The sequence below is a fragment of the Chelonia mydas genome, chromosome 1, assembly GCF_015237465.2.
Source record: "Chelonia mydas isolate rCheMyd1 chromosome 1, rCheMyd1.pri.v2, whole genome shotgun sequence".
In the NCBI taxonomy this organism is placed as follows: Eukaryota; Metazoa; Chordata; order Testudines; family Cheloniidae; genus Chelonia; species Chelonia mydas.
The window spans coordinates 202,571,968-202,592,199 of NC_057849.1; the positions used below are offsets into that span (position 1 = coordinate 202,571,968).

Consider the following 20,232-nt stretch of genomic DNA (forward strand, 5'->3'; position numbering starts at 1 on the left):
TTATGAGGAGAGGCTGAGGGAACTGGGATTGTTTAGTCTGCGGAAGAGAAGAATGAGGGGGGATTTGATAGCTGCTTTCAACTACCTGAAAGGGGGTTCTAAAGAAGATGGATCTAGACTGTTCTCAGTGGTAGCTGATGACAGAACAAGGAGTAATGGTCTCAAGTTGCACTGGGGAAGGTTTAGGTTGGATATTAGGAAAAACTTTTTCACTAGGAGGGTGGTTAAACACTGGAATGCGTTACCTAGGGAGGTGGTGGAATCTCCTTCCTTAGATATTTTTAAGCTCAGGCTTGACAAAGCCCTGGCTGGGATGATTTAGTTGGGGATTGGTCCTACTTTGAGCAGAGGGTTGGACTAGATGACCTCCTGAGGTCCCTTCGAACCCTGATATTCTATTATTCTATGATTCAATATTTATAAGCAACCTTGGTGTATCAATACATGATACCTTGAAGGAATGCCAATATTTTGCTAGTTTCTTTGTTTCTTCCAAAATAAATTATAGTAAAAAAGTACCTTTCCCCATAGATGTGTTCCTCTGGAATCTACAACTGTAAGGTATGATGCATAGATGGATCTTGCCTTTTCCACGTGGGGTGGTCTGTTACCGCTGATGCACTTTCCACAGGAGCCTCAGAAAACCTTTCCAGGTTCCATGAGGAAGGGTTAGAGGATGTGCCTCATCCTCACGCATGTGGGGAATCCATCAAAAAGTTAACAGTGGTAGAGGCTGCATTAACTTCCACACTCTGCACTATAGAAGTTCCAACCCCTTACCCACACCATCCCCGAAGGGAGGTTTCTAGTGGCAGCTGTGTGTTACGGTGCAGCTGTGTTAGGAGCTCAGGACAGATTGCAATCTTCTAAGACCTGTGGATTCTGGGGGCTGAATGCTGTGATTTTTTTTGTGGCAGAGAACTTCATACCCCCTTGTTTCCCCACCTCCAACTTCAGCAGAATCATTTGAAGAAAACTTGGGGCTTACCACATTGTAGTCAACTTTCAACTAAACAGGTCAAATTATATTCCATACAGTAGAACGTCTTATTAACTAATTAGATAATTATAGGTGGAGCTGGTAGCACTGCCTGCTATTAAGGTTGTCCAACACTTCTCATTATAAGACCTTGCTTTCAATTGCTTTTAACTTTGCTAAACTTTAACTGTTTGGGCTGAAATTTTCCATTCTGGATGAGTGCCTCAGGCTGGATTTCAGGGGAAATTTCAGCCAAAACAGTCCAGCTGTTTCCAAGAACGAAGCTAGAGAAAAAAATATTGTCTTGCCCATGTTCAAAAATTATTGAGACCTTTTCTTTGGGAAACTCTAAAGCCCCCATGCTTTGGAGTAGAATTTTGGCATGGACGTGGCCTTTGTGTCTTTTCCCAGCCCTGTGAAAATCTGCCCAAATTTGGCCAAGTTATAATTCTTTGAAAAATTGCAGTTTGCACATACTCAGACTTGCAAGAGTTTAACAGCTAAATTCATAAAACATTCTTTCCTCACTGAGCATGCTCCATCCTGTCACAGCTCCTGTGTGTGACTGGACTGCTCATGCACCATCCTCGCAAAACAGCTGAGCATGCTCCAGCCCAGGGCTGCAGGGGTTAAGCTGGACTTTCCTTGCAATGGCTGCTCTGGGATGGGATGGGGCTGGGCACTGGAACTGAGAGAAAGGAAACTGTCTCTCCTGTGTTCTCAATGACCCTCTGGCTGACTCCCGGACAGTGGGAAGGAGGAGGAAGCCGTCTGATCTGAATGCAAGACCAAGGGGAAGGAAAGGAATAGACTGGGACAAGGAGCCTCATAAGAAGACTTGGACTGGAAGTTGGGGGAGAGTAATTGTGAGTGGGAGTTGGAGGGGGGAAACTGGGATTGGTTGGGCAAGGAGACTGAGACCTGTGGGAGACTGAGCTTGGCTGGGCAAGAAGATTGGGGTAGAGAACCGGGGGAGGGGAGGCTGGGATTAGTTGGACAGGGAGGCTGAGACTGGGAGCTGTAGAGAGGAAAAGACTGGGAGTAAGAGCCAATGAGGAAATGGGGGGACAACTGGGAGCTAGTTTGCTGGGGGGACACTGAGATTGGCCAACGAGGTAGGGGAGAGTCTGGGGCTGGCTGAACAAGGAAAATGGGACTAGGAAGCAGTGCGGGGTGGAGTACGGGGACGAATGGGAGGAGAGACAAATCTGACAGGTGGTGTGTGAAGCAGAACTAGGGCTGACTGGGCCAAGATACTGAGATGAGGAGTCCAGGGATGGAGGTGAGTGAGTGAGATTGGATCAGGAGCAACAGGAGGGAGATTGGGATGGGAACTAGTGCTTGGGGAGAGGGGAGATACAGACTGGGCCAGCAGCTGGGAGCTAGGAGCTGAGCCTGGCTAAGCAGGGGGACTGGGACTGGGATGAGAAGCCTGAGGAGTGGAGAGTGGGACTGGGATAAGGAGCCAGACGTGGGGAAGAAGCAGGACTCGGACAGGGATAGGCTGGAGGGGACAGGGTAGAAGTGGTCAAGTTTGGGGGAAATGGACAGAAGAGAAAATGCTTTTTTGGTGAATTTACTATTTGCTGACAAAATTTCGCCCAGCTCCACTCACTTCTGCAGCTGAAGTCGGGGGAGCTATGCTTCAATATATAAAGTTCTGTATAATTCTACTCTGAAAAAGCAAAGTCCACCGAAAATTATTGAATACTTTTGACCGTAACTTCTCTGTGCTTCCCCATCTGTAAAATGGGGATAGTACTACCCCCTTGTCTCACAGGGATATTGTGACAATAAATTAATTAATATTTGTGCTGCACACCGATTCTATAACGTTGAGCACACAGAAAAGCCTGTGAGGATATTAATAATTCTGTCTTCAGATCAGGGTTTGAGTAGTATGCAGTAAATAAGGCCTGGGGCCACACACTGAACAATGAGGCGAAAATAACCTATTGGATGGCTTGCTTACTAAGTGAACATGGTACATCTTGTGCGCTGAGTGAGGCAGGAGTCCTGTGGGAAAAACTGTATGCAGCAATTAACATATGTTAATTAAAGACTGTATGTTAGGGGGCTGAATTGAGGTGGCACAGACAATCTTAATTCTGTCACTTCCTAACTTTTGCGTGCTTGACTTTGCAACCTTTATAGTGTTCTTTTAAATTTGTATGTTTGTATAATATTGAAATGACCTTATCTTGGTATTTTAAAATTTATCATTTTCTTAGATATAGTGAAACTTTGGTACTGAGAGAAGTAATGGATGTGAGGTTTTTATACAAAATGTAGAGATAAGAACGGCCATACTGGGTCAGATCAAGGGTCCATCTAGCCCAGTATCCTATCTTATGACAGTAGCCAATGCCAGGTGCTTCAGAGGGAATTAACAGAACAGGTAATCATCAACTGATCCGTCCTCTGCAGCCCATTCCCAGCATCTGGCAAACACAGGCTAGGGATACTTGAGAGCATGGTTTTGCATGATCTGATTATAAAGATATAAATAATCTAAGATCTAAATAAAGGCAGATGATCCAGCTCTGTTTTTACATATATGGGAGACAAGGTGGGTGAGGTAATATCTTTTATTGAACCAACTTCTCTTGGTGAAAGAAACAAGCTTCCCAGTTTATACAGAGCTCTTCTTCAGGTCTGGGAAAGCTACTTATATGGGTATGATACATATTGGTATTGTTGTGAATTACAAATACCATGCATGTTTGCATAGTTCTAAATTTTTGTTGCTTATTGTTTACATAAATTACAGTGCAAATTGTAAACAGTGTATCTGATAGTAAATCTGAATGATCTGCAGACCAAGAATCATTCACACACACAAAAAATCAAGCCTGGTTTTAAATAACATGTCCATGTTAAAATGTTGCAATTTGCTTATTCACAAACAGGGAACAAAGGTGGGATTTCACAAGTCAGTTATTTGTTGTGAATTATGCATTCAGCTCTTGTGCTCCACTGTAAAATTCAGCTAGTGGAATTGCCAGTTCTATTTTTATTTTTAAATGGTCCGTGTTCTTTTGCACTTAAGCACCTCCATCACAATACTTTCAAGATTGTGTATTTGAATACAGATCCTTACATCGCAGGAGAAAAATTGCATTCAGCAGTTGATCTCCTATTCTTATTACATAGACTGTCATGTGTAAGTTAGGGAAAGAGTATGTTACCTTAAGATGATATACACTGTAGTCCACCAGTAAAATAAATACATGTAATATAAATAGAATGGAGATACTATGGCCTGTTTTTTAATGTCCCCAAAGAATGACAGTTAGGTATATGCTACGCTGCATCTGCATATCTGGCAGTTAGATGTCTATCTGCAATAATTTGCTCTTATAGTAAACTCCACCCATAATTAGTTACACGTACATTTTTATGGGAAGAAAAAAGGAAGGATGATTTTCAAAATCATGCTGTATATGTTTATAAGATGCAATACAAAAGCTGACCTTAAGCATTACCGCCCATAACTTAAGTGTCTATATATGTAGGTCAAGAGAAGACCTAGGGACTCAGGGTCTCCAATATGTATAACTAGCATGTACAGTAACATCCGATCTAGAAACAGTGGGTCAGATTTTCCTCTTGCCTATCAGTGAAGTCAGTGGAGTTACGCCATTGTAAACATGATGTGAGGGAAGACTCAGCCCAGAAGGCTTCAGTTGTACACACCTCTTTATATTTATAAAATATTTACACTGCTCAGGAAATGGTGAGTTGTTCCCACAAATCTATACTGTACTTGCAGAACAAATGTACAGTTCTTTGGGAAGTTTCATCTTAAATTATTCTCAAGTATCACCATTTACACTTCCCTTGCATTCTGAATATTGGAAGCTGCCTCTTTACCTTGGACCTTGTCGTTCTTTTTGCAGATCATGTAAACGGGCACTGTACAAGCCCAACCTCCCAGACTTGCAGCTCTGGAAAACGGCTCCCTAGCGCAGATGTTACAAAATCAAATCGCCGAGGGCCTGGGAGGCCCCCATTTAGGAAAGCACAGTCTGCGGCTTGCATGGAGATTTCCCTTCCAGTCACAACAGAAGGTGAGTGCCAATGAGCATTTTCATTAGGTATGTGTTAGTTTCACTTTTCCACAAGATGTGAAAGCAAACTAGTTACACACTATTTAGCATGATCCCTGTCTTAGTCACTTCTCTAAACTGCTGTCTTCATTTAATTGTTTAGAATTAGAATGATCCCTGTGTTTTAGTGTTGTTACTAACCAGCCAGCCTGCTGCTGACTTTTGTGCTACCTAGAGATGCAGTATACCAAACTTCCTGAAACTCTCACAGTCCTCCCATTCTCTTTTTGAGCCTGGAAGCTTTGCTCCAGAAAAGTGATTGTTCATCAGAATTTATGTACAGTAATTCTGACAGCCAGTGACATCAAAAGCTTAAAATATTCTGATCCCTGTTTATTCATGAGTCATAGTCTGAAAAATGAGAACTATATTTATAAGACTAAGAGTTTAACCTTTGCTCACATGATGTATTATTCTTTGGTATTAAATATTATTAAGGGCTGTAAATTCTGCAATACCCTCTCTATGGGATTTACCCCTTGCTGGAGAATTGTGGTCCAGAATCAAAACTTTCTTTAAAATAATTTGTTTTGAGCACTTACGTTTGTGAATACAACCTCCAAATTTTGAACTAAGTATAAACCATGCAGTGTTGTCTACCTGAGTGTGCAGACACATTCAAACCACAGTTCTGAGGAGTGTAAACTGTTCCATTCATGTCAATGGGTTAAGTGCGAAACTTAAAATATGCCCATTTAAATGTCAGCATTGCTAACTATTTCAGTGCCCATCATTTTAACAGAAGCATCCAGCTAATGTGCTTTTCCCATAACCTCAAAACACCTCCTGTGCCTTGTGAGATGCTGTCACTCCCAATTATCCCTCACCTACCAAGCCTGCAACTTCCCCCACACCCTCCACAGCTTCTACAGCGCAACAATGTGTTGTCCGTACAAAATGCTTTGGCAGTCAGCAACTGAAAAAAATGTACTATCAAAATAAACAGTACAGGGGCTCTTCTACTTTAGTCTTATTAATTTTCTTATTTAACTTACTAAAAATTCTATTTTTAACTTAAATGAGGCTGCCACAGAATTTCCAATCTGCCAAAGTAACGACACTTCCCAGGGCTACCCTCTGGGCCATAGCACTCCCTGGAGTTTCTGCAGTGCAGCAGTCCCACCCGCGACATGCACCTTCTGCCCCCAGCATCATCTCCAGTATGCCCTCCACACCGTGGCTTGCAAGGAGATCACTGGAAGATGGCCTTTTGCCTGTATTCAGCAATACCTGCACCAGGGTAATTCTCCCAGAGTCAGAATGAGAGCTTTTAGAGCCCCTTTACGCAGCCTCAGCGCTTTTACCCATTGTAAGGGGGACAGTGCGAGAGTGATGATCTCACCCATAGAGCCTGTTGATGCACCTTTTAAATACAAACTGTAGAAAATACCTTTGTTCCCAGATGTAAAAAAGATCCCTCTACATACAGGAAATGGAAAAAGCATCAGAGCCCCCTTTGTTAGTATTTCTGATTGCTAGATCTTCAGAGTTTATTCATTAGGATGTGATAAAATAGAGGAATCACTGTTGATCCCTTTCTCCCCAGGGATGGGGAGGGATAGCTCAGTGGTTTGAGCATTGGCCTGCTAAACCCAGGGTTGTGAGCGCAATCCTTGAGGGGGCCATTTAGAGATCTGGGGCAAAAAAAAATTGGGGATTGGTGCTGCTTTGAGCAGGGGGTTGGACTAGATGACCTCCTGAGGTCCCTTCCAACCCTGATATTCTATGATACTCCATGACCATTTAAGGTCACATCACAGCAAGAGAGAAGAGCTCACTCTAGGATCTACCGAACCTGACAGTATGGAAATGAACTCATGAAGCATGTATTATCCCAAAATGGTGACCTAGTAGGGATTTGAGTGCAAATCCCAAACTCATGGGCTGGCGGGAGGCAGGTTGGTGGACGCAGCACACTGTGCAGAGAAAGCAAGCTGCATTCTTCGCAAGGAACTCCATCCAGCTGATTTAAGGGGCAACACTGATCACTTCCAAAGGAACTACATTTAGAGAAAAATTTAATATGATGTGGAGTCGCTGAAGGAGGAACCCAGAAACCCTTATCTCTAAAAAAAAAAAAAAAAAACAAACAAACCATGAAATCACACTACAGTCTCTCCACAGCACAAAGAAAAAGTGTGATCTTCCAGTCCCCTGTCAAAGAAAATAACTCTGTTCAAAGAATATGCCCTTTATAAGCTCAAATGTAAATACAGACTAATAGATAGTTTGGGAGTGAGTACAGAACCAAGATAGACTTAGAGAGCTCTAATGAAATCATTGTAAACTGCTTATGAATAACAGCAGATTTCATTCATGAATTGACCTGAGTGTTCTGTTCAAGTTACTTATTGCTAATAATTATTAATATTATAATATAATATTATAATAATTAATATGGAGCTCATAGGTAGCACTTTTCATCTGTAGATCTCAAAGCACTTTACAGAGATGGTAAAAGTTTTAAAACTTTCCACACGTAATGATTTAGCTTTCTCTTGTCACTGAAAGAGTACTCTAGCTTTCCTGGATGTCAACAAAAGAATACTTAAAGGTATCAGTGATGTCAGTGAAATGGTACTGCGGCTCTCGCTAATGTCACTGAATTGACTTTAACAGCCTATTCTCTGTCACAGTTAACAGCAGAATAGTTGATCAGGGTACATTATATTAATATGTAATACGATATGTTTATACACACATGCATACAAGTTGTTTAGAGTATATATACACTAAAAAAGAACAGCCTTCTTGTACTTTATAGTCTCATATTAATAATGGGATGGAATCTTTTTATAAGAATCCTTATTTTGAAATAAACCTAGGATGTTATTTCCATTCAACTAGGTTAAACATTTAATAGATTGCTACTGTGTTAGCTCTTTTGAGTTTCGGTTTAGTAATTGATCTGCATCAAATGACTGGTATGTAAGAATTCTTCCACAGACATTGTTTTGGCATATATTTATTCATCTCAGTAGTGTTCTGTATTAAATACTGCCAGAAGTGATGTGAAGCCTGCGAGGGTCGTAGCTTTAAAAAAAAAAAAAAAAAAAAGGGACATTGCAAAGAAAATGCTGAGAATACATTTTCTGTCCAGACGAGCTCATTACATTTCAGACATTGATCAAAATAGAGGCTCCCTTTGGCCAAGCCGTTAAGAAGCTTTGCTAAGCTTTCCACAACTTGATGTCAATCTTTCACCCACTATTTAGGAATTTATGCTGCAATAAACAGCACATGTAATTTGGAGGAATTGACTGCCTGTGCTCTGAAGTGGTGAGCACACATGAATAAAATATAGATTTTATTCACTTGATACTTCACAAAAAGAGAAATAGGCTAGATTCACAAAGGAACCTTGGCGCTCCAACACTGAGCATTATTATACCAAACTTTTAGGTGCCTAGAAAATCACTGGGATTTACAAAGCCTGAGTTGGGCACTTAGGTTCCCCATACAATGAGTAGGGAGAGATGGGCACATTAGAATGGGATTCACAAAAGCCAGTATGGTAGGCAACTCCTTCCCTAAGATAGCCAGTAGGATGTGCTAAGCTGAGGGGTGTGTGCTAAGCCCTGCCCTTCCTGGAGAACCAACTCCAGGCTGCTGCCTGTAGGGACCCTATTCCGTAGGTAAAGTCTGAGCATACCTACCAGATCAGGCCCTGTAGATGAGTTACCCTGAGGAACACCTATCTTCCCTCAGTATGTGAATCCCACTGGTGCTTAGGCAGCCAACCTCCAGGTATGGGGGCTACAGTCCACATGCTCAGAGGCAGAAATTTAGGGAACTTCTACTTCAAAAATGTAGGTGCCAAGCGAGTTTAGGTACCTACATTGCTCGGCGGAAGCTGAGTGGGGATTTTGTGAATCCCAGTGGGACCTGATTCTGGGACTTAGGTGCCTAAAGTGGCAGTTAGGCACCTACATCCTTTTGTGAAACTAACCCGTGATATTTCCAAATCAGAATGGAGACATTTGGTAGTATTTTATTTATTATTAGCTTTAGTAGAACATCAATGGGTCCTTACAGATCACTATCTAAATAACTTAAAGCAATTTTCAGAAGTAATAAATATACTGCCATGGTAAAATTGGGTGGTTTTACTTTTGTGTAATTTGGTGCCTTTAAGGAAAGCCTACTGCATTAATAGTATCTGATGTTTTAATTTCTCCTTCCAGTTCCTGCTGTTTCTCCCATATGATCATTGATTTGATGAAAAAGATAATTAAGTTCTGTGACTAACCACACGAAATATGCTAAAACAATAAATCAACGAGTACTTCCCACACTGCATTACAATAATAACCATGACCTTTTAACACAATGAAAAAATAGTCTGTATGTTTCCAGCAGTTTCTTTGATGTTTTTCATGTGAACTTATGTAGGAGGGTATTTTTCCCCCCAGCTATCACCTTGAAAATATCTTCCTAACACTTGCCACTTTATTTAACAGGAACTGACATGGGGTAAGGGATTCCTTATCTAGAAAAACATTTTTGATGAACCTCCCTGTTAAGTAGACTGGCATGTGAGAGAGGGAAGAGAATTGTTCTTTCTTATTCCTCTTTAGCTGTTTCAAACTCTTCAGCTTCATAAAGAATTGCAGGGTTTTACAGATTCTTTAAAAAAACACAACTCAAAATTAAAATATCTTGTAGTGGCAGAGCAGTGGTGACTATGACTTGATCTTTATGGTTATTCCATTAAAATCTCTTTCCCTTGCCTTCTTGTCTTACTAAAAAGAGCTGGTTTGAAAGCTTTAAAATAAAACTCTTTTCAAACATAAGTAGAGTTTTTTTAAAGCCTCTTTTGGCTCAGAATAGAGTCAAAAGAGGATGCCTTTTCAAATATTGCTTATGGTTAGTATTTCAGCTTCAGAGCCTGTTTTTCCAAAAGAATAATGTATAGCTCTGATCGTTTTGTCATGATGATAGTCCTTGTCAGTATTTGTTACTGGACATCTGTATTTCTGATACACCCTTCGTGACATTAAAATTTCTCAGTTAAAATTTGACAAGTTTTTCCAATGTGCCTTTTGGCTTATCAGTTTTCAGAAATGTGATATTTTCATAGCTGCAATAATAACCTTGCTAGTTGAACCTTTGATACCTGGTTCTAACAAGACAAGTATGAGACGAATCTTGCAGGCTGTTAATAGCCTATTATTAATTCTGAATAATCATGCTTTCACACACTTTTGATAAACCTGTTTCCTGCTTGTGTTAATTAAACTATTACTTATTTGCACTGTATCAGAAACTATTGGTATTACAAAGCCAAATTCCATTGCTGCACTTAATTTTCTAATTCAATCTTTTTAACCGTTACTGAGACTCTTTGAATTTAAAAATCATGTGTCTTAAATAAAATCAAACTTCCTTTCTCATGTTATACATGACACCTAGGATTATTGAAAAGTGCAGAATTTTTAAAACCTAATGCACATTCCACAACTTATAGTGTTGATGTCATTTCACCATTTATGGGCGTAGACACTTTTTTCATTTCTGGGATTGGACATTGTCTGGGATGAAAACACTAAAAGAGAACATTTGTTGTTTTTTAAACATTGTTTTTGAAGTTACAAAAACATCAGAAAATGTTGCTATTGATCTGATTTTAGTAAAAGCTTATTCTGATAAAATCTAAATTTGGGTCCATATTTGACCTAGCAGTGTGCCTTTAAGTACCAACAGCTATAAAAAATCCAAGGGCACAGATTCTCCCTTCCCCTCATGAAAAGCAGCAAGATGGGACACTTTGTAAATAAATTTTTTCATATTGTCTCTTTGCATAAAGCAAAACGTGGTTTGCCGCCAACTTGGTAGATCTTCTGGCAGGCCAGAGCCACCTGCCCAGAATGTCTCTAGCCCTGCTCCACCTCTGAGTTCCAGCCATCTCCACGCTTTGATTGCAGCAACTCCTGGGAACTCTGGAGTGCTCACACAAAAAAGTCAGTACAGGTTGGGGTTGTATTCACTTTTTCACGTATCTTCTGTGGAGATGACGTGCATTCCCACCTGGCCTACCTTGAGTCCTTCCTCTGCACAGATCCCAGAGGGTACAGAGAATCCTTCACAGAGTCTGAGAGACAGTACTGCAGAGCCATCCCAGTCCCAAGTCCATTTGGAGCAGGGGAGATCTGAACCTGAGTACTGATCTCTGTGGGGATGAACTGGCTCAAGTGTGTGTGCTGTTTCTGTATCGGAGAGACAACATGCACTTTCAGTCTCAAAATGTTTTTTACTTTAGATTAAGGAGAAAACTGACATTAAAGAACAAAAGTACGGTTGCCATGGGAGAGCACTCTGTGTGTAAAAAGAAAAGGAGGACTTGTGGCACCTTAGAGACTAACAAATTTATTTGAGCATAAGCTTTCATGAGCTACAGCTCACTTCATCGGATGCATGCAGTGGAAAATACACTCTGTGTGTGTCTCGGTGTCTCCTCTGTAATAGGCTAGAAGCAACTCTAAGAAATGCCTTTGGAGGTTTGTCAGTAACTACTGTCTTTGAACCTTCATGATTTTCTGATCACAGAGCCACTTCTTGTTCTCTGAAAGGTTCTGTCTAGAGAGGCCTGTTAGCTAATGGGGTGGAGCTGCCACCTAGAACCTGCATTTGCTGCTCCTGGTGTTTTCCATTGTCTGACTGCAGGGCTGTTAACTCTATCAGCATAGAAGTACTGTCAGTAGCATTTTGGATGTCTTCAGAAAATGACTTGCCTCCTTGGTTTTGTGTAGCTGTCTTCTGTACCTCCTAACCTTCATGTGGTTATGACAAGACCATGGGGGCAGATGGTATCCTGTAACTTTGGCAGGTGCTAGCCACTTTGTATTTGAAATCTTACATTTTCTCCCACTTGCAGTGGAATAACTGGCATTTTTGTTGTAGTATTTCTTCTGTTCTGGTTTTCTGCTGTGTGGTGGTTTTTTTTTACTACTTCAGGGTTACTTGTCTTTGTCCTTCTACCTGTAACTCTCTGAACAGATGATTGTAATAAGGTGAGGTGTGTTTACTTCTCTAACAGTGCTAAATAGAGATTGCTTTAATCTGCCTCTGCTTCTGTGCTGTTTGTGATAATCCTTTTAATTCTACATTTTAAGGGCTTGACATGGTACACTTGAATTGACACATCAGTGAGAGTTATGAGAGTTACACAATTCATAAATGGTTCATTTTGGAAACCACAGGCAGGTACAATGAATTTACATTTCTAGAGGCCCAATAAAAAGTTTTTAAGCATAAAACTAATTTTGGCCATCAATCTAGAATTACTCCAGTTTTTGTAAATTTGAGCTACTTTGTGTTTCTTATCTGAGCTTATCAGATTTTCTTTTGGAATTAGCGAGTATTTGAATCAGATATGCTCCAAACTCCTTCTGCATCTCCTCCTTTCATTATTTATAGGCACTCATGATAGCATGACCACTAAAAGAAGCTCCTTACATACCCTGTATTTTACATTTAACAAATATTTTGAAATTCTATGATAATTTTCTGCAGTTGCTTTGGGTCACAGTGTCTGTTATATGACTCCAAAAGTTTAGGGCCTGTCTCCATCTTGACCAATTTCTGCCCATAAACATATTTGTGAAACCACTCACAACTGCAAGAAATGCTGGTGTTTCTTTTTCAATCTGAGGTTAATTCTGTTGTGTTTTAGTTAGCACTTTGGAAGCATGTGACACTGGGCAATCTTCTTGAAACTGGAGTCTCCAATTTGTGGGAATCTGCATCAACTGAGATATAAGACTCCCTGTTAATGTACAAATATTTCACTACCAGTCCTTCTGCCAGATTTTGAATGGCATGTGATCCAGTAGGCAGCCTCTGAGAACACCGACCAGATTGGGACCCATGGGTGAGAAAGGCAGTCCTCTGCCTGTCTTCCACCAGTCTGTAGACTGCTCTGGGGATTAGGTGAGAGGTGGGCATCTCTCAACACCTAGAGGGAGGCAGCCGTACATGTGCTCAGAGGCAAAAACGTAGGTGTTGAGTGAGTTTGGGCGCCTACTGAGCTAGGCAGCAGCTGAGCGGGAGTTTTGTTGATGACATTGGTGCCTAAAACTGGAGCTTAGGTACCGAAGTCTGGGGTTTAGGAACCTAAGTACCTCTGTAGGTCTCAACCCCAATCTCTGACTCCTGGTAGCTCATTCCTGTCAGAAGTGACTTAGCCCTGGGTGTCAGATAAACACGTCTGAAGAGCGAAATTTTGTACCTTTTGGAACAGAGCACTTATCACCAAAAAGTCAAAAACTGTCCCATGCAGGGTTTTCCAGCACCTCCAACCAGGCCTTCATCTCCCTGTGCTTGATTTCAATCTACCCACCTTGAGCACCGTGCTATATACCCCATATGTTGTTCAAAAATGGGAATACAGTATAAACATTTCCAACAACGTGCAGTTTGCCCCGACAGTATTGCATCCTTCCTTGGTTATGGATATGATGAGACCGTGTTTTTACTTTAAATGGGAAAACAAACAAATTCTTCCCATTCCCTCCTGCCTCCTCTATGAAAGTACATGAATGGGTGCCCCTTGGGTGCCTCGGGATTATTCACAGGCAAAGGGGAAGGCCCTGGTTCAAATATTGGCAGCATGCTACTACATTGGCTCCAAGTAAACAACAGCAGGGGAGGGTTGTGGGACAGCGGTTTTGTTGTTCTGGGAATAGTTTCTCAGTGTGGTGGTTCTAGTTAGATTTTTAAATGATCTTGTTAGCTGTGTAGAAAGCTCATGTACATATCACATTTTCCTCACTTTTAAAGTGAACAAAAATAAAAGGAAATTTGTTATCCTACAGTTATTTGATGTCTGCTTAATTTTAATACAAATTACTGTCTGTTTCATTCCCAAAATCAGATGATTGCATGAAACACTCTAGACCCAGCTGAATACTGAGATTGTTGTTTTGCACTGTGCATTGAGGGTTTTATTTTGCAATTGTTTCACTACTAGCAATTAATTATACAAGGCAGAAATTGTTTCCCAATATCTTAAGTAATTTGTGAAGCATACAGTTAGAGGATCCCCAGTGCCTCTATAGCGCCGGATAGCCTGGCTTGTGGAACAATATGTAGAGCCCTGCAATCTGCAGCTATCTGCTGTATATCTGCAGCTATCCGCATCCATGGATGCAGATATCCGCAGACCATGTGTGCAGATCGCTGATAGACTGTGGATACAAATTTTGTATCTGCACAGTGCTCTAGCAATATGCAGTATGCACACAGCTCACACAGGGGAGAATCTATTTAGAAGTGCTTGTATTTTTTATGATAATGTTATGCAAGTATAGCCATTCCAAATGTTTTTCAAATGCAAAACATTTCAAAGTTACTGTACCTAAAATAGTTACTGTGAACAAATATGCAGGTAGGGAACCCATCAGAGCCAAAATTGAATTTTAAAATGCTCTAGGCTGCATGCGTCAAGAAACAAAATGAGATATTTTGATTCCCCTATAAATGAACAGGTAAATTTGTTTTCTGAAGCACCCTTTATACTCTCCTTGCCCTGAAGCAGTTTTACATGGAAAACTTACCACAGATCATTCCTGAAATATAAATTGCATCGTGCATAAATAGACAGTGCTTCAGAACAAGGGGATATTTTAGGACTCTGATAAGCAGTTTCAGTCTCTTATATAAGCTCTAAAAAGTTTGATATCTTTGAATTAAAGATGGGCCCAGATCTCAACAGCCCACACACTGGGAGTGTTTGAAATCCAAATTCAGCTCAAAGTCATAGTAATTTGAATGTGAAAACACTTCAATTGTGTAAGTAGAGGCAAGTGATTCATACAGTAGAACGTGGGAATCTTTGCAGATTAAATACGTGAGGATTTCTGATGGAGAACATAGCTCATGCAGTGAAAATGTTTAGCTCTGTCTGTCTTCATATCAAGTGGGATTTTTGCTTTCCCAGTTCCTGGTTATTTTTAAAATAGGCTGACCCAAAACCCAGGCCTGAACCTACCCACACACAGGTGATATCACGCTAAAGATCCAAATGTTCTGCCTTCAGTCTGTATCTTCTGAGAGGGCCTGATTCTCTATCAGTTCACACCAGTTTTATCTCCGTAAACTCTAATGATTTCACTAGAGTTACACAAGCATTCAACTTGTGTAACCTGGTGGTGAATAAGGTGCAGAATCTCTGTAGTAACTACTGAACAGTTAGTCTGTCAGGGCCTGGTGACCACCTCACAAGATTTGGCCCTACATTAGTAGACAAAATTGCTCTGATTTAGGAGATACTGCACCAGTATACTCACCAATACAATTGAAAGTCTGAAGTAAGGACACTGTCCGAGTCTATTCATAGAAGGGCACTCACTATAAATTCCCAGTTAATTTTCCAGTGGTACTTATTTGTGCTTAAAACAACTCTTCCTGCTTTCTAGTGAATTGCTTTACCATGCAATGTAGCTTTAGCGTGGCACCAGTAAAATGTGTTTAGAGATGTTTCTTTATCCAGATCTGTGTGCAGCATTCTTAAGTGTTTCAATACCCTGTGGTGTCAGTTCCTATCCTTTTGCCCCTCTGTGTTGCTGAAGCATTGCCATGAATGATTTGATTCAGTCTCTGTCTGTGTGATGATACCATATGTGAAGTAATGTTTAAAGATTAATTTTAGGACTGTTTGTTTATATTGACTATCAGAGATTTGTGTTACTACAAACGAACTAGTAATACTCAGGAAAAACATTTGAATATTTGGATTGGCTTCCATGAAATCAGATGTTTGGTGCTTGGAATTTACAGAAGTGCCTACATGAGGAGCCTAAAAACATATTCAGTTGTGTAACTTTGCTTCCAAAATATCCTGATTTTTATACCGAACATTGGCTTTATTCTTTGACAGACTTTATAAGCAGATCAATAGTATACACTTGATTCACTAATTTAAAACTGCACACTACAAACATCTATAAATGAACGCAAAGTGTGTTGATTGTAAGGCTCTCTGATGGTGAATGTATACGTTACAGTGCAAAGGTTCATCTTAGTCACTGGTATTTTTCTCTCATTCTTCATATCAAGTAATACTTTTGCTTTCACAATTCCTGACTATAAAAATGAAGGATTTTATGCTTTAGTGTTTATTCCATTATTTTGACATAATCACGACACCTCCATGGAAGAGATGATTTATAGGGGTATATTCCTCTTTCAAAGCCCTTGCAGAAGTTAATGAGAACAGAAAGGAGAATATTTCCCTTTAGGTGCGTAAGTCAGCAGCATACACATTTTCATTAGCATTCTTGTATTTTTTAAGACTGCATGGGGAAGTGAGGAAACTGTGGTGTTATTTTCACTAAGCCAAAGAGAATAGAAACCATTATTCATTTTAACATTCTCCATAAAGGTTGCAAGTTTGGGTTTTATTTCTATAAATTAAAGCATGGGAAATGTTTCATTGGAATTGCCTTTTGAATATCCTGAAAAATATAAATCAAACTTTCTTTTAAAGTCACCAGCTCACTGCAGCGGGACTCTGTGTCAGGCAAGAAACCTGCTCTAGGACTGTAACTGCTCAGGGCTGCTTTCATATAAATGTCATGATGATGGTTGGCTCAATTGTTCTTGTCCTTTTGCAATGCATGCATTTTTGTGGCAGTAGGTTACATTTCCAGACGGGCAATGCTTCAGCAATTACATGGAGTCAGTACATTCTCACACGACGAGCGTCACTATGCCGCTTACGCATGGATGGACAAAGGTAAGGCTTGACAACACCGCCTTCGTTTTTACCCTAACATGTTAGTTGAAGTATCCTGTATTTTGCTGTCGCAGTGAGGCGGGCAACAGGTAGAGGTTCCACGTTCAGGTGAAGTCAGATACAAGACGCTGATTTTACTTGTCAGAAATGTTTCTCCACAAACTAACTATTGCTAAAAATTAGAAGAGTAGAACTAATGTTATAAAACAGCAATTGATTCATGTAGGTCAAGCCATGTCTGAATAACCCAATCCATACACAGGGCAGAACACTGAGGAGAAAGGACCGATATTTTTAGGTGGGGAGAGGTAGCCTGATTGGCTTTCTACTTCCTTCACTGAAACTCAGAATTTATGATTAGTCATTTAGATGGCACATTCAGGGTACACAGTACAGTGCTGCTATGCAGTAGGTAAGCTTCAAATGAGAGAGCCCCTGCTAACAGTTGCTTGCAATCTAATGGATAAACAGGTACCATACAGCATACCATACCAAACTGTGATTCATTAAGCACATGCTAAGTGGTCTGTGGAGATTTGGCTTTTCGTAGGTGGTGGCTGCTTCTCCCAGGCTTCCAGCTGCTTCCACAGATATCAAGGAAGAGCCTGGAGACGTAAAAAATCAGCTGGAAGCAAGGAGAAAGAGCAAGCATTGCTCCATCTATTAGGAGGAGAAGAGGAAACAGGAACCACCACCAGGGTCTGGAGCTGCCAGGCACCAGCAAGAGGAGACTGCTCAGGGAAGAAGACAATGAGGCATCAGGGGTTTATGTCCGTTGGAGAAATGGCTGGAGGGGACCTGATTGTCAGGCCGTGAGTCCAGGACACAAGGAAATTTAGTGGCAGAAAAGCATGTTTGGGGGAGAGAGGACCACACAACAGGGTACTGTGTGCAGGAAGAGAACAGGATGAGGGGACGGAGTAGCAGAGGAATATTGGCCTGAAAAGAGGAACAGAACAGATTGGAGGAGAAGTGAAATTAAGAGTAAAATAGAGACAGAAAAACAAAATTAAACTCATTAAAGAGAACTGTGAATACATTCATTTCTTAAGGGTACTGTCCCAGGTAATCAGTTCTTTTAGTTGCCAAGGAGCTATTCTGTGTTCACAGATGGGAGGGGCAGTGTTCCTCATGATCATCTGTGGGAGGAGAGGAGTCCACGGAACAATCTCTATGAAGTGGTCCATACAATGAAGATATTTGAGAACCTGGTGTACAGAGCAATATAATACAGAATACACACAGCATGGCCTGTCATCTTTGTTGCTGAGCTGTATTTTACATTAATAGCAACTACATCCATAGAAAGAATTTGGAAGGTGGAAGATAACATTAACTGTATGGAGGATTGTAGAACAGGCTGGCACTGTTTGACTGAAACATTCCCACCTGGTGGCAGATACTGAGGCTGCTGGGAAACGTCAAGTGAGTTCTTCTAACTTGGTGGTGCAGGTAGCTTGTTAACCGTCCCCTGTGTATGGGAGATGGGAGTGCTCTCTACATAGAGAAGTGAAGGTGTGGGCAGAGCAGTCTGGAGGGAGGAGCCCTAGGGGCAGCCACGCCTGTGGAGATGCTTGGAGCTGAAGGTTTTGTTGTTTTTTGTCAAACCAAGGGGGGTGGTGAGTGTGACTCTACTCAATGTGTGGACTTTGTTTTAGAGCCGGCTGCTCACGCAGGGGAGATTTTTTTGACATATTCTGCACAAGGGGCATGGGGGCGGGGAGAGAGGCAAACTTGAACTGAAGAACATGAGGGCAGAAGTGGCAACAGGCCCAGGCTGCCCTCGAACAACAGCTGCTGCAGGCCTTGTGGCAATTTGTGAAGGAGTCCAACAAGAACGGTAGCAACAACTCTGGGAGCTGATGTTCCACAGAATGATTAACCCATGGCCACTGTCTGGCTGCCGGTGAGCGTCAGCCCATCATGAAACCGGATGGTGATCCTGAGACCTGCTGGTTACCTTTGAGCTGATGGCTCCTGCTCAGTGTGAGTCTTGGGACATCTTTTTAGCTCCTTTTTCACAGTAGAGGTAGAAGGGGTAAATATATATATATATATATATTAAGTGCCTACATGTGAGAAAGGCCACGCTGCCCCAGTTTCAGCTCAGTTCCATAGTACAGTTTATAGAGTACTCTTGGGGAGAAAATTGAAAGACTCAGGGACTCAGTGGTGGACAGTGAATACAGAAGGTTGGCCAGAGGGGGCTGATGGGGGGACTTATGTGTTTTGCTTATTAGGAAAAGGCGCAGGTAAGAAAATTGTGTTATATTGCACTGTAATTTTGGGAAGACATATGGACTTACTGAACCCACAGACAAAAAAAGGACAATCACCAAGAATTTAGGAGGAAACCTCCAGCCCCAAGAATCATGTAAGGAACAGCGATATATACAAAAACATTGTTCCTCATGGATGTACTGGCGATAGAGAGATGAGGTCTGGTAGAGGCCAGGGGTCTGGCTCTCCCAGTGGGTAATAAGTGGACCCATAGAAATGGAAGGGCAAATTGTTAGAGCCCTGCAAATCTGCAGATACCCGCTTTATAGGTGTAGACCATGTTTGAGGGATGCGGATACAAATTTTGTATCCATGCAGGGCTCTAGGAATGGTGGCCTGCCAGGCTGACTCATGGAACACCCAGACTTAGATGTAAGAGGGCTTGATATGACTCAAGTGCCTTAAGGAATTAGATTCCATACAGGTCCCCTATGACTATAAGGACTCCAGGGCCTACCCAGAGGCTATAATTCTCCTATGACAGGGGGCAGCTTGCTTGTTTTATCCTGCCCCATTGAAATGCGGGGAACCTGGGTAAACTTTCAGTCTATCCTGGTTTCCAGGGTGTACACAGGGGTTCATGACCATGCAGAATGAGATGTTGCAGGTGGCAAGTCCTCTCGTCACCGCAGGGGCTTTGAGAGTTAGATTGTCCAGGAGAGAGAAAACCAGGGTGCATGCATAAGCATTGGCTCTAAGGGGCTGTAAGAGGTTGGCAGTGTTTGCACAGAAATCATAGAAATGTAGGACTGGAAGGGACCTTGACAGGTCATCTAGTCCAGTCCCCTGCACTCAGGGCAGGACTAAATATTATCTAGACCATCCCTGACAGGTGTTTGTCCAACCTGCTCTTAAAAACCTCCAGTGACGGAGATTCCTCAGCCTTTCTAGGTGACATGTCCCAGTGCTAACCCAACCTGACAGGAAGTTTTTTCTAATGTCCAACCTAAATCTTGATTGCTACAGTTTAAGCTCATTGCTTCTTGACCTGGCATTGGTGGTTAAGGAGATCACTTTATCAGCCTCCTCTTTATAACAACCTTTTAGATTGTTATCATGTTCCCCCATCAGTCTTCTCTTCTCCAGACTAAACAAACCCAATTTTTTCAATCTTCCCTCATAGGTCCTAT

The 20,232-nt window shown here is 41.4% G+C and overlaps 1 protein-coding gene across 8 annotated transcripts in view; it reads left to right on the forward strand.

Annotated features, from left to right (window-relative positions):
- STXBP5L (syntaxin binding protein 5L) overlaps window positions 1–20,232 on the forward strand; it is a 420,013-nt gene that overhangs the window by 379,980 nt on the left and 19,801 nt on the right. For 4 of the 8 annotated variants that reach the window (XM_043538743.1, XM_043538745.1, XM_043538744.1 and 1 more), the window contains 2 exons: window positions 4,879–5,049; window positions 16,724–16,822. In XM_043538743.1, the coding sequence (XP_043394678.1) occupies window positions 4,879–5,049; window positions 16,724–16,822 (270 nt within the window). The remainder of the gene's footprint in view (window positions 1–4,878; window positions 5,050–16,723; window positions 16,823–20,232) is intronic. The other 4 variants (XM_043538749.1, XM_037909775.2, XM_037909782.2 and 1 more) reach the window with 1 other exon arrangement.